Source organism: Carassius gibelio, chromosome B23 (assembly GCF_023724105.1).
Source record: "Carassius gibelio isolate Cgi1373 ecotype wild population from Czech Republic chromosome B23, carGib1.2-hapl.c, whole genome shotgun sequence".
Classification (NCBI taxonomy): Eukaryota; Metazoa; Chordata; class Actinopteri; order Cypriniformes; family Cyprinidae; genus Carassius; species Carassius gibelio.
The window spans coordinates 19,349,743-19,365,160 of record NC_068418.1 but is presented as its reverse complement, the minus strand read 5'-3'; the positions used below and the strand labels follow the sequence as shown (position 1 = coordinate 19,365,160).

Here is a 15,418-nt window from a genome sequence, read left to right as displayed (position 1 = left end):
TTTAGATTAAATTTAAATGTTAAATGAATTTAAACATGAAGATACAAGAATAGTCAAATTAAACAAAACTATTAAGTGAGGCAGTGGACATGCAGTACTTTAAATGATATGGGCCTAAATATGAGTAATGCTGGGGTATTCCTTCTGTACAGACACAGATGCAATGACTTAATATAGGGATTATTTTATTTTAGTTTATTATAAAATACAAAAGTTTTCATATACTACATAAACATATGTTTATGTCAAGAGTGTTCACAGTCCACAGTCTACACCAGATATACATCACCTGCTGTTTAAATGTGAAGTGTTTGCCCTTTAACTTCTTGCTTCTGATTTATAGTATTAATAAAAGAGCTCCAAAAATGTTACTAGAATCAAATTAGCTAAAATTTCCAAGATGTTTTGTCCAGGGTTTTACTTTGGTGTCCATGCATTATATAATACAGTTAATTCAAGTGTGTATACCACACAATGTCAGCAACACAATGTCAATGCACTAATGGTCCTCTTCTGAGTTTTAAGAGGTCGTCATTAATCAACGTGGGGTCTGAAAGTTCAAAGGCATGACTCTGAAAACACACGACCCAGACCTGCTTGGACGTGAAATGGCAAAAGCTGCCTCGGAAACACATACAGTACAACAGTTACAAGCCTTAAACATTCAATAATAAGGTGCTTTTCATTTCAAACTGGTGCCTACATGTGTGTGTGGTTTATGACTGTTTTCTGACACTCAAACAGCAGAGGATAAATCTGCTCCACCGCAGACGCCACGCTCTGCACATTTGGTCCTAGAGAGAGGGAAAGACAGTCATTGATATGATAAGATCTAGCATTAGTTCAGCTTTTCGTTTTTCACAAAAAGCATGTGCTAAACAGTGGATTGCATTAATTATTCATGGTTATATTGAAAATGATTTCATGCAGAAATCATGAAAATATTCTTAAATATGTTTACGTTTAAATATAAAATTATGATCCAACTCGAACCATGCAAAAATAGTAATTATATATATATATATATATATATATATATATATATATATATATATAGTTTTTTTTTTAATCAGACCTAGAAACAATTAGCTGAAATGTTTTATCTATTCTAAATTTAAGTAAAATATGCAACATTATTTAATATTTTCTGCACATATAAGAACACGAAGACATATATGAATTAATTTCACTGATGAATAAAAACATTTTAAACAAATAAAAAGATTCCAGAGCATCATTGTAGCTTACTACATTATATTTGTTCATATCCAGAATTCTTACTAATGTTTCAATCTGTATGAGCTCTATGGAGGCAAGCACTTAAATAACTTTTTTTTTTTTTATTGGAAGATTTCATACATGGTTTACCTGTAACAGTGATATTGCCTGTGGAAAACACCTGCACTGTACTCCTGAGGTTTTTAATTCTGTATGTCGCAGCAGGATGGAGCTCAGGTTCATAGCTAAAAATACACAGACACAAATATACTGATGAGACCTGCAATCCAGCTGTATTGCACCACTAGAGAGCACTGTACCCCTTTTTAGACCCTCAAGGTTCCTCTGGTGTCTGGCTATCCCGATCACAAGTGGTCACATTTCTGTTCACAGCTGGTATTAACATGCATCTCAAATGTGCCTCCTGTGACCACTTGTGACTGGATTTCATTGCTACAACCATCACTAACTGTTAAACTTGTATTTAGCTCTGACCAGTTGTCAAATTGGCCCAAAACGGATGTTAATACCAAATGTAAACAAGCATGATCACAAATTGTTTGTTTGCAAAGCCACTCCACTGTCTCTTAATTGCTTTCATTAAAACTAGACATCCACAACACAAATGCACATACTATTAAATTGCATGGGTATTTTGAAATGAGTTTTTGAGAACACCATGAGAGCAAATATAATCTCTTACCTGGCAATTGGTCGGTTATTCTTAGTGAACTCAATGAGACGGATTTGAAAAGGCAAGGAGCACACCGCCAACACATTGACAACCTTAAAGTCCGAGAACCTCACCTGCAGATGAGAGAACAATAAAACATCATTCAGAAGTTCTACAAAGCTGTTTACAGTAGCTTTTAATCAATATAGACACCTTGAATCCAATCTTCTGCAGGCAGCGGGCCAACCGCCGAGCACCTAGTTTGGCTTCTTCCTCACTAAACAAAAATAAACATTCATGAAAAGCACCAGAGAGAAAAAAAGATAGGCTTTTAGAAGAAATTGATCATTTCAGTAGCACAAACAACTCTTGGCTTATTAGTATTCTGAGAATTGAAAAGGAGATTTTAGTAAGACCTTGTTGCTCCAGTGCAAATAATTTTCCCTGATGACCATATAGAGGCAGTGATCCGTGGCTTCCGCAGCTTCATCAGGACTTTCTGGAGAAACATCCGCAGAACATAAGCAACAACATGCATTAATGATTGGCCATATACTGATTAATACTGCTGATACTCATGATTTTCAGCAAAAGGTGAAAACATGATGGCACTTTCCATGAATTGTGCACATGTTGGTGTCCCATTACATTATTTTTAAGCCGTAAGGGACAAAATGCATGTTTTGTAATAAAATCACTAGACATGTTAAGTAACACAACTGACATAGCAGGAAAAGTTGCAAGTCTTCAAAAAATAAACATCAATTGGACCCTTTCTACATTAAATCTTCTCATTTTGTTTCCCAAATATGTGACCCTGGACCACAAAACTAGTCATTAGTAGCATGGATATACTTGTAGAAATACATTATATGGGTCAACATTATCAATTTTTCTTTTATGCCAAAGATCATTTGGATGTTAAGTAAAGATAGTGTTTCATGAAGATATTTTGTAAATTTCATACCATAAATATATTAAACCTTAAATTTGATTATTAATATGCATTGATAAAAACTTCACTGGACAACTTTAAAGTTGATTTTCTCAATATATATATTTTTTGCACCATCAGATTCCAGATTTTCAAATAACTGTATCTTTGCCAAATATTGTCCTATTCTAACAAACTATACATCAATAAAAAGGTTATTTATTTATTCAACTTTTAGATGATGTATAAATCTTTATTTCAATAAACTGACCCTTATGACTTGTTTTGTGGTCCAGGGTCACATATGTTAGCCACATTCATCAGGCTTAACAATTCAACTCTGTTACCTACTGTAATAACAATTATCAACCAAAATTAGCTCGAAAGTTAATAACTTTAAATTGCATTTAAAGAAAAATCACACAAAAGTGTTTTAGATTGCATTTACACATGACACATTTTGGTAAGTAGGTTTTGAGAACACCTATTCATGATTTGAGTGATGAAAAAATTAGTTTAAGGTCATAATAATACAGTTTCAGATCTTTCCATACTAACATATGCAAATCCAGAATATAGGTGCTTAAGTATAACAACTCATCTCCACAGGTCTAACTGTCTAGACTTACTCCCATTTCAGGCTTGTAGATGACATTAGTCCCCTCTAGGCCAATGGTACGCAGGTTTAGATGGCACCTGGTTCTGAAGACAGATACGACATTGCTAACGATGATATCAAGCGCCACATCATTACTGGGTTCCATGGAGCCACTGTAGATGTTTTAAGCTTGACAACCCTTTTACAGATGCATTTCACGTCACATAACAAAACCTGCAAAAAACAAAAAAGTAAAAAAAAAAAATCCAGGTACTCCAGGTCATGGTTTTACGTTACATACTGTTGATGTTAGTTAAAACTTGGTTATAATTTTAATGACTAGTAACCAAGTGGTATCTATGTTTAATACCCACAATAGGTTGTGATTCATTAACTATGACCCTTGTGCTTCAAACAAAGGCACTTAACCCCAAACTTTTCATTTGGGAACGATCCCTGTAATAAATGCACTCTTAGTCACTTTGAATAAAAGCATTTGTAAAAGTGACCACTTTTATGTACTAAAATGAAATAGCTCGCAGGTTAACGTTACGTTACTTGAAATACCAGAGCAGCCATTATTTACAAACATTGTCTACAAAGCCCTGGCACACATTTTAAACAGATCAAATGACAAAACAATAACGCAGCAACTCCTAACAAATTAATTCACATTTCATTGTAAAATATTATATTTCATCACAAATATAAGCAACACAGGCATCAGCAGGAGGCAACAACATTAAACCTGCATGCTAGCTTTTTCAGCTCAAACACTAAATAACAGAGATGCACCGTTAGAAATAAATATCAATATGCATGCAAAAGGGACCATACATTAGTTTAAACAACAGAGACAGGTTTAGTTAATAACTAAATGTATGGCAAACACACCGACTTAATAAACTTGACTGACATAATAACTACCTTGGCTGATATGGGCGTCAAACGGTGCGTACGAGAGAGTCGTATTATTAAAAAACGTGGCGAAATTATCTTAAAACGAATGTTTAAATGTTTAAAAATATATATGAATAAAATTAACGGTCGTCGAGAAACCAAAATTAAACAAAAGCGTCAACACACAAACAACAGACAACCGGCGACTGTTGTCAAGGATGCCTCAGTTCCTGCGCGAGATGAGAAACTGTCCGTTCAAACACGCCACAGCGCCCTCACACGGATGGGAGAAAACCAGCCACACATTTGACCTATGTAGTATAAACATTTACCTTCATAACTGACAGACTACTAGTGCCATCTTTTGGCCATCTTTACTAGTGCCAACTTGATCCTGATATTGAATTTAATAATCAGATTGTTAAAATACGCCTCTCATGGGCCAAATATGTCCCATAACTTTACCTGCTATTTGTTAAAATAGCAACATTTCTGCAAAAAATGTCACGTAAATTCCAATGCATTGAATTAGAAGATAGACTAAAATAGATAGAAAATAACTATGAATCCTTAAAAAAATTACAAAAAAAAACTATTTTTATTTCTATAAGACTTTTTAAATAATGTTTCATGTTTTGTCACCATTTTTTGCCCATAATTAAATTATACGTATACATATAGATATACATATAAATACATACATACATATGTGTATATATATATATATATATAGTATTTATTTCTTTTTTTAACACAAGTGAGTCTTCTAATTTTTTCTTTTTCTTTTTAAATTATTTTAACTCACTGTGCGTATTGTCACAATCTTGATACATGAATTCCATGTCACTGGGATTTAAATTTTTATTAAAATTACTCTAGACCAACAAAAGGGCTGCTGCATTTATTATGTGAAGATAGGCAACATACTATGAAATATGGACACATATGCAGACTATGTTGAGAGTTTGCTAGACGAAACTGACTATCAGTTTGAAGTGAAGTATGATTTAATGCGTCCACTGATGTAAATGATATTTGTTAATGGGTATATTAAATATTTTACACATCTTTCGTGCCCTAAGTTGTTAAAACATGTTGAACCAATCAAGTGATTGACAAGGAGAAACACATTTTGTAAGAAAATGAAGGAAACAGGAGTTTGCACTCCTAGCAGAAGTGAATATCTCTGAACATGTTGAACTAGTTAATCCAAAGTAATTACTTGACACTTAAACAATTGCCCTAACAATCTCCCTTATACTTAGTAAAAATTGTACATTGGCCATCTGTCTGATAGTATCGTCCAGCACTGCATTGTGTCCGACACACTTTTTTCTGACATATTATTCACCACTTTCCATGGCTGTGTTTATTTTGTCCTGTCTCAGGTCCAGGTTTAATGGGGTCAGCAGCTTTTGTCCAAAGTGGACACATCTGGACAGAAAGCATTGTTAGCGGTTTTGCGGTTTCTGGAAAGGTGACAGCAAAATTGAAGTAGCCACTCTGGCATGACTAGGAGACAAGGATATAACTGAGGGTCTTCAGCTGCCTGAATGGACCTTCAGCACTTTTAATGAATGAACTCGTGACACCTAGATAATGTGCTGAACCAGCCTCAGATAAATCTAATTTATTTGATATGATACTAACAGTAAAGTCCTTGGACGAAAGTCAAGTTACCTTCATTTTGATAGTGTTTAAAACAATACAGATTATTTCAAAGCATATTCACAGTGATAAACGGGTGATAACAGAATCAATGATGATTAAAGAAGTTTAGCATTTAATCACTTGCTCACCATTGGATCCTCGCAGTTAATGCCCAGTGCCTTAAAAGTCCATCATTTAACATCTAGTGAAAAGGTGTTTGTTTATAAGAAACAAATCCACCATTAAAGGGATAGTTCACCTAAAAATGAAAATTGTGTCATTGTTTACTCAACCTCATGTTGTTTCAAACCTGTATGAGTTTCTTTCTTATGTTGATCATAACAGAAGATATTTTGAAGAATGCTAGTAATCAAACAGTTGATGGTTCCTGTGGACAACTGTTTGGTCCTTCAAAATTCTTCAAAATATCCTATTTTGTGTGCAACATAAGAAATTATCTTTTACAGGTACTAATATGAGGATGAGTCAAAAAAAACTATCCCTTTCAGGCATTTTAAACTTCAAACCACTGTTTCCAGCTTAAAAAACAAACAAACAAACAAACAACAACAACAACAAAAAAACGATATCTCTAGTGAAATTTTGTCTTGTCTGAATCAGGAGAGAAATATACACAGAAAAAGCAATGTTTACAATTGGAAACAGTTCTAAACAAATGTGTCAGTGGATTTTGATGTGGGAGGACAATACAGCGGGGACTTTTTGAGGAAGCGCTATCATGGACCATGTGCTCAGATTTTGTCGTGATGTTTTTTTATCAGCTGTTTGGACTCATTCTGACGGCACCCATTCACTGCAGAGGATCCATTGGTGAGCAAGTGATGTAGTGCAGAGTACATTTTCATTTTTAAGTGAACTATTCCTTTAAATGTTGATAAAACCCCAAATGCAATTTTACTTTCCTCAGTACCTAATTTTACATTCCAAAGCATTTACAGAGCCATTCTGATTTTACTAATTTGGGCTCGCCTGAACTCTGTTGCACTCTACGACCCTTGACTCTCTGTCCAAACTGGACTTTTCCCAAGCAAAACAGCACAATAGTTTCAGAGTGATTCAGTGCTGTTATTTGGTTCCTCCTTGGTTACTAGAAAGGCTTTGTGAAATCTCAAGAGCCTCTCTGGCAGAAATATACTGAAGTAAATAAAATAAATTGTGTGTGGAAAGCCCTGTAGAGATGTCCAGAGCTGTTTACTATAAAGCTAGAGATTTAAAGCAGGTTAGCGCAGTGTCAGACCACAAGCGGCGTCTGACACGCCCCCTGCCACACTGCAACTTCAGAGACTTAAGTGTGTTTATAGACTATAAAATAGACCTTAGCATCATTGAAACTCTCTTCCTGAGAGAAATAATACGTTGTTCATTAAGATAGAAGATACATAAACAGACAGTACAGGCAGAGTAAACACGTTCTCCATCACTCCCTTGCTCCTCCATGAGCCCTGCCCCGGCCCCGACCACCAAGATCCTCTCGGATCTTCTGTTCTCCTATCCGCTAATCTTTTGGATGGGGGGAAAAATAGCCATTGCTTTTACTCCAGTCGATTCCAGAACCATCATTCTTGTTTACCGCTCTGGAGGTCAGAAAAAGGAAGTGCTATCGCCATTATCTATTCTGCCAAACAGCATAAACACAGCCCGATGGCTTAATACCAGCATGACGCACCATTTGCATATTGCACTAGTACAGAGGATGTTAAAGGTTGCACAGGACTCGGCTCGGAGGTCAAGAAGGGGTCAGTTTCATTGGAGAGTGTTTGGGGTTAGATGGGGGGCATTGGACGACGTAAGCTTGCAGGAGGATGTGAGTCCTGGAACCCTTTAGAAACCTTGTAAAAGTAAAATCAAATGCATCTGGACGCCTCTTTGTCTAGTTTGAAGACAGAGATGCTGAAACGCAATGTCATATTAAACATTGTTTGTGCTGTTGGATGTGTTGCTGAGGTAATGAGGGCGATTTGTAAACAAGGAGGGGAGGAGCATGACCCTCTACTACATGTTTATATTGGGCAGAAATCACAGGAACCAAACACTGGGATTGCTGCGCTGCAGTAATGCATTCTGGGTGATGATATGCACTGGGGAACAGCCATCGCAGATATTCTCTTCTTTACAGATGAAAATGCTTTTGGCCTTGTTTTTACAGCTTTATCTCAAAGGCTTTCAGGTAAATAAATGAAGTAATGTGCATAAAACCACTTCCAGTAATCAGGTCTTCTTCTGGCCACCAGAACAGGAATGGGAGTAGTGCGGTTTCACATATTTAGATCGATTTTATTTTATTTTATTTCTAAGCCAACTTTTCCCCCAAACTGATTGAATTCTTTTTTATGCCAAATTCTTTTTTATGGGAAAAGGTTCTCAAACTGTGACCTAGAGGTTGCAACGAATGTGAAAGTTGTTATTTTTATGGATGTAAAATATTTTTGAATGCAATAATTAGAATATATACTTTTTGACATTATAATAATATAATTTATCATGCGTACATTTTCTATATCATTATAAATGACACATTCCTACGTCACTTAAAAAAGTGCTGTTTACCTTAATCTCACTTAATGTTTTAAATTATATTCAAAGTTTAATAATTTCCTACTACATTTCCTCTTTTCTTGACTTTGTGCAAATATATACAGTATAAATCAGCCAAAATGTGATGTTTCCTGATGGCTTGTAAATAAAGAAGCAATTTATGGAAAAACTTCCCAGCTCTGTGAAGAGTTGTGCCGTAAACTCATAGAGAGTGAGACTTCTCAGATCTCTGCATCTTTATCACATCTGGCAAAGCAGAAACGAGAGCAGGAAGAGAGTGCAGGACTGAGAAAGATAAAGTGATATAAAAAAGAAAGAGGGACAACCACAGTCAGTGAGAGACACACACACCTGCTCTATGCACTGGTTTATTTTCTACAAGTGATTTAAAGCCAGTAGATTTATGCACGCTGGAGAGTCTGGTGTTTCAGCACTAAGCCATAAAAAGAGAGCAGACGTAGGATCTGAGTGTGAGAGAACAGACTCTGTCTCAGCCATAAACACAGATCTGGGAACTTCCATGTGTTTACATCATCCATTCTTACCAGCTAAATCACACACGGCCATCGACACACACTGCTTACTTCCACCACAAGTTTGCAGATCAATGCTTAAATGTAGTTCTATCACTTACATAGCAATCAGCTTCTTACTCTATTAAATCCCACAATGTATTAAAAAAAAAAAATCCGAGGCACTTTTTTCAGTAGTCCCTATAACAGATGACACAATTAAGTTATCTTTGCACCAATAAAACAAGCCAAACTTTGTCTTGCTACCAAAGTATTTTAACTATCTCATTTTTTTTTTATTAATATCGGAAAGGTTTCTGTAATCTCTTGCAAGATCTCTGTAAAAAGTCTCATGACTTATTTTCAATACATGATCCATGATAGGATATTCTAAGCTACGAATTGCACTAGTCTGGAGCTGCATTCAAGATACTGTGGATGATGTGTGTGTTTAGGACACTAAACACACACATGATGTGTGTGTTTAGGGCACTTCGGCGTTTTTAAGACCTGGGACAGTCTTGCACACTTATTACTGTCGTGTGCACGCTCTCTCAAGTGGCCAAGTCCGCAAGTGTGGGTATTTGGACAAGGCATGCGTTTTCAAACAGGTTTCTGCCATTGGCTGACCAATAAGATAGTACCACCCCCATCTCACACCATTGGTTAAGCCAGTGTTGTTGTTTTTCAGTTAAACAGAGCAGTGTTTTTATAGCGCCAAAGTATTTACAGTGTTTGGATATCACCCTTTGAATTGCTTACTTATATATGTCTTGCCATATTTAGATAGAAGCAAGTATTTTAACATTCAATAACTACTGAATATTTGTAAGCTATTTTATAAGCCATTTGAATGCCATTGACTCCTCAACTAAATGCCACTAGGAATATTTGTCCTGCTTCTCTGTGGCATTTCTGTTAAATACTCATAAACAGGAAGTTCAGGCTTGGTCGAGGAGCTGGCACAGGTGAGGATGGAGGTCAGAGGTCAGCTGGTTTCTATGGCGATGGAGTGCTTGGGTGTGGTGCTGTGGCTGTGTTTGGACTGAACCAGAGAGGCAATGAAGATGTGTTTATAAAGACGAGCCTCTCTCATCACAAACACCTCTCTCTTCTCCTCTATGCCTCTCTCTATCTTGCTCTCATCCTCTCCTTGAGATAAATAAACTGATAAAAAGCGGGAGAGAAAGGACATGACGTCAGTCGGGCCCCTAAAACCGTGAGTGATGTCACAGCTCTCCCTGACCTTTGCTGTCACTCAGACTCCAGTGTTTTTATGTGAGGGCTTCTCCTCTGAGTTCAACTGCTCAAAAAATAACAAAGCTGGACACCTTTTGTAAATCTTCTACATCTTGCACAGTGGAACTAAACATGAGTTTGTGCCACGTATGCACTGCAAAGTTTTGCGAGTGAAAAACGCATTAGGCTAGTTAATGCTGCATGTGTGTGGATGGACTGCAGGAGTCACTCCTACTCCTACTTATTTGCTAAATGACTCGCTGTAATAGTCTAGCATTTCTTTGTTTTACACTGTTATGCTTTAGAACCCATAGTAAAGCGGTAGTTACCCTGTGCTGCCTTATATTTGAATGTTGGGTTAAATGTAGTGTGAAAAATATTTGTGGTACAGCTTGTGATTAATCAGTCAGAAGAAGAGTTATGACTGTATTGAGCAGTATAGTGTGTATGTGCCCTAGTGTGCAACCTCTGTTTTAACCACTATTAAAGAATGGTGGTTTGTATGGCATGACATAATACAAGTTGCCAGTCAGTGACCTGACCATCATCCAGGATATGAAGTGTAAGCGTTCCCTTGCTGGGATTGTACAAGATTTTGTTTTCTTTGTACTGAAAGTACCAAAATATCTGAGGTCTTGTGAACCCCAGTGAGTGACCGAGGTGGTGAGACAGTACAGATAAGACGGTGAATGACTGTTTGACCTCAGACACATACATCACTGTCTACTGCAGTAAAGTGCACATGTAATGAGAGTGTGTTGTGTTTTCAGGGGGTAGTGCGTTGGGAGTTTTGTCCCCCCAAAAAAAACAAATTATAATGTAGTCAGTGCTGGCAATACTTGGTTAATTTCTGAAAGGTTATTTTTAGCTTTTGTTCCATTGTATGACCTTAATATTCTCTCTGTGTTTGTTTATGTGTTGTGTGTGTGTGTGTTTTAATGTTGGCCTGTGTTAAGTCAGCCAAAGGCTGGAACGTTTTAGAAAAAGAATTCCTAGAAAAGAATCCTTCATCATTGCCATGGCAGCCCTCGTTTGAAATCATAATGATCCAGAGCGTAATGAACATAACGGTCAGATGACACGAAAATTCACCTCTTAGATCTGAGGATGTTATTAAAACTCAAAACCATAACCAATAAAAATCTTTCAAATATGTGAGTGACCCCAGCAGAGAGAGATTAATCATCAGACTCATTCAGATGAGTTATATTTCTCCTCTTGGGTTTCATATCCTGTTACAATGCGTGGGTGACTGCATGAGTTCAGCAGCCCTCTTTCTTCTTCTCTCTCTCACTGTATTTGCATGAATTAGCCGATGTATCACAAGTCTTTTAATCAATTGGAAACTATTTAATTCTAAATTTCATATACATTTTATATAAAAATTGTATTAAAAACATATAATGCTATACAGTGCCCTCCATAAGTACTGAGACATAAAGACATTTTTTCTCTGTTTGCTGTGGAGTCAAGAAATCTGTAAATATGATTAAAAGATGAATATGAGACAAAACTAAAGAATGTTGCATTTTGTTATTGAGTGATTCAAGCACATCTAGAGTTTCATCTCCCTATCTAATGTGAGCATAAGTATTGGAACAGTTGCCTCATAGGTCTTTCTAAGTGTTCAGCTGTGTCTTGTTGCATTTATTCTTCAGATATTAAAAGCAGGGAATGTGTCGTATCAGAGATATCCATTGCTTTTGCATTCTGAGTCTTGCATTCAATGACGACACACACAAACCAGGATGAAGATGATGGAGCTGACTTTGAGAGAAAAGCAAGCAATTTGGATGCTAAAAGAAAAGAGGAAGTCAGTAACAGCAAAACAGTTGGCATGGAGAAATTAAGAAAACCACTTTGGCTACCACTGGCGAAATCAGCAACCAACAACGACCTGATCGACTGAGAAAAACAACATAGCAGATGACAGACAAATAATAAAAGCTGTGAAAATGAACCCTAAAATATGTCTGTAAAATCACCAACAAGCTCCAGAAAGCTGGGGTGATGCTCTGTCAATCTATAGTCCACAGGAGAATTTGACACAGAATTACAGAAGCTACACAGCAAGATGCAAACCTCTGATCAGCACCAAAAATAGAAAAGCAAGATTAAAAGCACAAAGGTGAGCCAGTATAGTTTTGGAGCTGAGTTTAATTGAGAAATGAGACAAAGATTAACCTTTATGTGATGGGAAAGCAAAAGTGTGGAGAAAAAAAGAGAACTGCTAATGACCAGCATACAGCCTTGTCTATAAAGCTCGGTGGAGGTGATGTCTGGAACAGGCCCTCTCAACTTTAATGATGACTTAATGAAATTTGAAGGATACATCATCATCTTGGCTAACAATATTCAAGAAAATGCCACCAAACTCATTAGAAAGAAATTCATATTGGATCAGGACAACGACCCAAAATACCCTGACAGTTCAGTCAAGGACTTTATCGGAAAAGAAATGGAAATTCTTAGATTTCCCAAATCAATCAACTAAATCTGCAAATAAACATGAGCTTTTAATCTTTTACATCTGCTTTGAATTCAACAGTTCCAAAACTTGTGCACCAGAGAGTAGGATGAGCTCTAAAAGTACTGTATATATATATATATATATATATACACACACACACACACACACACACACACACACATACATACATACACAATTTCATTATCTTCCTCTAATTCTACAAACAATACCCCATAATGACAAAATGAAATAATTTAGTTTTAAATCTTTGCAAATTTATAAAAAAATAAATAAAATAAAAAATAAAACCACATGTACATAAGTATTCACAGTCTTTGCTCCAGTACTTTGTTGAAGCACCTTTGGCACCAACTGCAACCTCAGATCTTTTTGGGTATGATGCGACAAGCTTTGGTCATCATAATTTGGCAAATATCTAACATTCTTCTTTTCGCCTCTTCACCGCTCAAGCTCTGTCAGTTTGGATGGGGTCAGACGTGCATTTTCAGGTTTCTCCAGAAATATTTGACTGGGTTCAATCCCAAGGTCTGGCTGGGCCACTCAAAGACATTCACAGAGTTGTCTATAAGCCACTCCCACTGTGTGTTTAGGGTTATTGTCCTGTTGGAAGACAAACTTTCTGCCCAGTCTGAGGTTCTGAATGCTCTGGACTGGGTTTCTATAAATGTTATGGTGCACGGAGTTTTTTTTTTGTACTCTGACGAGTCCTTCGTCCCTGCCGCTGAAAAACAGCCCCACAACATGAGGCATTTACCAGCACACTTTACTTTTTTCTTAGAGTCTGAGGGTCTTTTAGGCACTTTTTTGCAAATTCAAAGTGTGTTTTCATGCGTCTTCACTGAGGAGAGGATTGAGTCTTGGCCACACCGCCACAAAGCCCAGACCGGTGAAGTGATGTTTGTCCTTCTGTAGGTTTCTCCGATCTCCACATATGATCATGGAGCCCAACTAAAGTGACCATCAGGTTCTTGGTCACCAATCTAGACAAGGCCCTTCTCCATCATTTCCATCAAGAGATCTGTGCCTCTGTCTCAAAAGGTCTACAACCAATTCCTTGGACTTCATGGCTCGGTTTGAGATCTGACATGCACTGTTAACTGTGGGACCTCAAATAGACAGGTGTGTGCCTTTCCAAATCATGTCCAATCGACTGAATTTACCACAGGTGGACTCCAATCAAGTTGTAGAAACATCTCAAGGATGATCAGTGGAAAGAGGATGCATCTGAGCTCAATTTTGAGTGTCATGGCAATTTTTTTATTTTTAATATTTGCAAAGATTTTACTATATCAGTATTTTGGTGTATTTAAGCATTGTCAATAATTTCACAGGCTTTGAATGTCATCCCAATTGTTCTCCTTGGTTTCACATTTCAGGGTAAATAATTTTCATTTTGAGCAACTGCTTTGTTTTTTTTCTAAATTGTGTTGGATTACTGCACCTAGGCCTATGTTAATGTCATTAAAAGATGGAAAACAGCACTCTCTTTTTACAAGCCTTGATACAATAAATCTTTTTCTCTTCTCTGTTACAAGAGAAGAGAGAAAATAGTTTTGTTTTAGGTGACTAAAATAGGCTAAATAAATGATTCATGTTTTCTGCTTCCCTAGGAAACTCTTTCTCAATGAGAACAAGATGTTTAGAAAGCAATGAATGGGAAAAGATGATTATAAAAGTTGGATTTTCCAATTTGGCCTCAATCAAAGCCAGATTTGTGCTTGCCTAAGCAGTCATTCTATCCAACATTGTTTTTACTTTCGCTCTCATATTTAAGTTAATTTTCGTCGTCTTTAAAATGAGAAGAACTGCACTTTCATCTGCCAACCGCCTCTGATAACTGATCCATCATGCTGAATGTGTGTGGGTTAAAAGTTATCAGTGCAGCTGTGTATGGATGAGAGGCTGCACATATGCATTAACCCCTCTCAGACACCTGTGTGTGTGTAGACCAGATAGATGAATGACAGACTGTAAGGAAAAAGACACAAGGGAAGCACATATGCCTTTATTATCTTTAATCACGAGGAAAAGAGATAAGAACCATCATACTAAAATGATAGATTGAAAGCTTTCTTACACAAATACACATGCATGCAGACACGCACCACATCCACTCCAACTGTATAACACTCCTTATTTCCTTTCAAACACTTCTCTTGTGTGTCAAACAGGTCTCGTGTGCCAAATCCATCTGTGCAAATCTATGAGGCATTCAGTGAGATTAAAATAGCGAATATTGAATTATTTCAAGATAAATATGAGCAACTAAAAGGAACAAGGCAAAAGATGCACAGAACTTGTACAGAGGGACTGGAATAGACATGCTCTGAGAGATAGTTTGACCTTTGACCCGAGGAGGTTTCCTAAAAAGTGTAGCTCAAACACTCAACTTGTTTTCTTTCCGCCACAGACACTCGGACTGAACTCTGTCCACCATCTTGACAGGAAGACTTGACGCATTTTGGAGACATTAAGCATTTTTGTGCTTGTTTGGAAAAACTCTGACCGGCTGCACTGTGAGCGAATATGTGGATGAATCAGATAAACTAAGTTTGAAATCTGGCCATGATGCAGATTTACTGCAAAAGTTTTTCGCTGACAGTTATCAAAATATTTGGCCGGAGTGTATAGTGTATACTGAGGTTAA

At 36.9% G+C, this 15,418-nt stretch overlaps 1 protein-coding gene across 1 annotated transcript; it reads right to left on the bottom strand.

The window, feature by feature from the left end:
• Nucleotides 1-168: 168 nt before the first annotated feature.
• tbpl1 (TBP-like 1) lies at nt 169-4,606 on the bottom strand. The gene is made up of 7 exons (XM_052594644.1): nt 4,351-4,606; nt 3,455-3,657; nt 2,308-2,390; nt 2,105-2,168; nt 1,922-2,025; nt 1,369-1,463; nt 169-794 (listed from the first exon to the last, which is right to left on the bottom strand). The coding sequence occupies exons 2-7, from the start codon at nt 3,587-3,589 to the stop codon at nt 700-702; spliced, it is 576 nt and encodes a 191-aa protein (XP_052450604.1). The 5' UTR covers nt 3,590-3,657; nt 4,351-4,606; the 3' UTR covers nt 169-699.
• Between the last annotated feature and the right edge of the window lie 10,812 nt (nt 4,607-15,418).

Excerpts from the sequence above, each read along its gene's own strand:
- tbpl1 (XM_052594644.1), bottom strand. The coding sequence starts at position 3,589 with ATGGAACCCAGTAATGATGTGGCGCTTGATATCATCGTTAGCAATGTC. Across the intron at positions 2,391-3,454 it reads TCTACAAGCCTGAAATGGGA|AAAGTCCTGATGAAGCTGCG; the intron begins GTAAGTCTAGAC and ends ATGTTTCTCCAG. Across the intron at positions 2,026-2,104 it reads TGCAGAAGATTGGATTCAAG|GTGAGGTTCTCGGACTTTAA; the intron begins GTGTCTATATTG and ends TCTCATCTGCAG.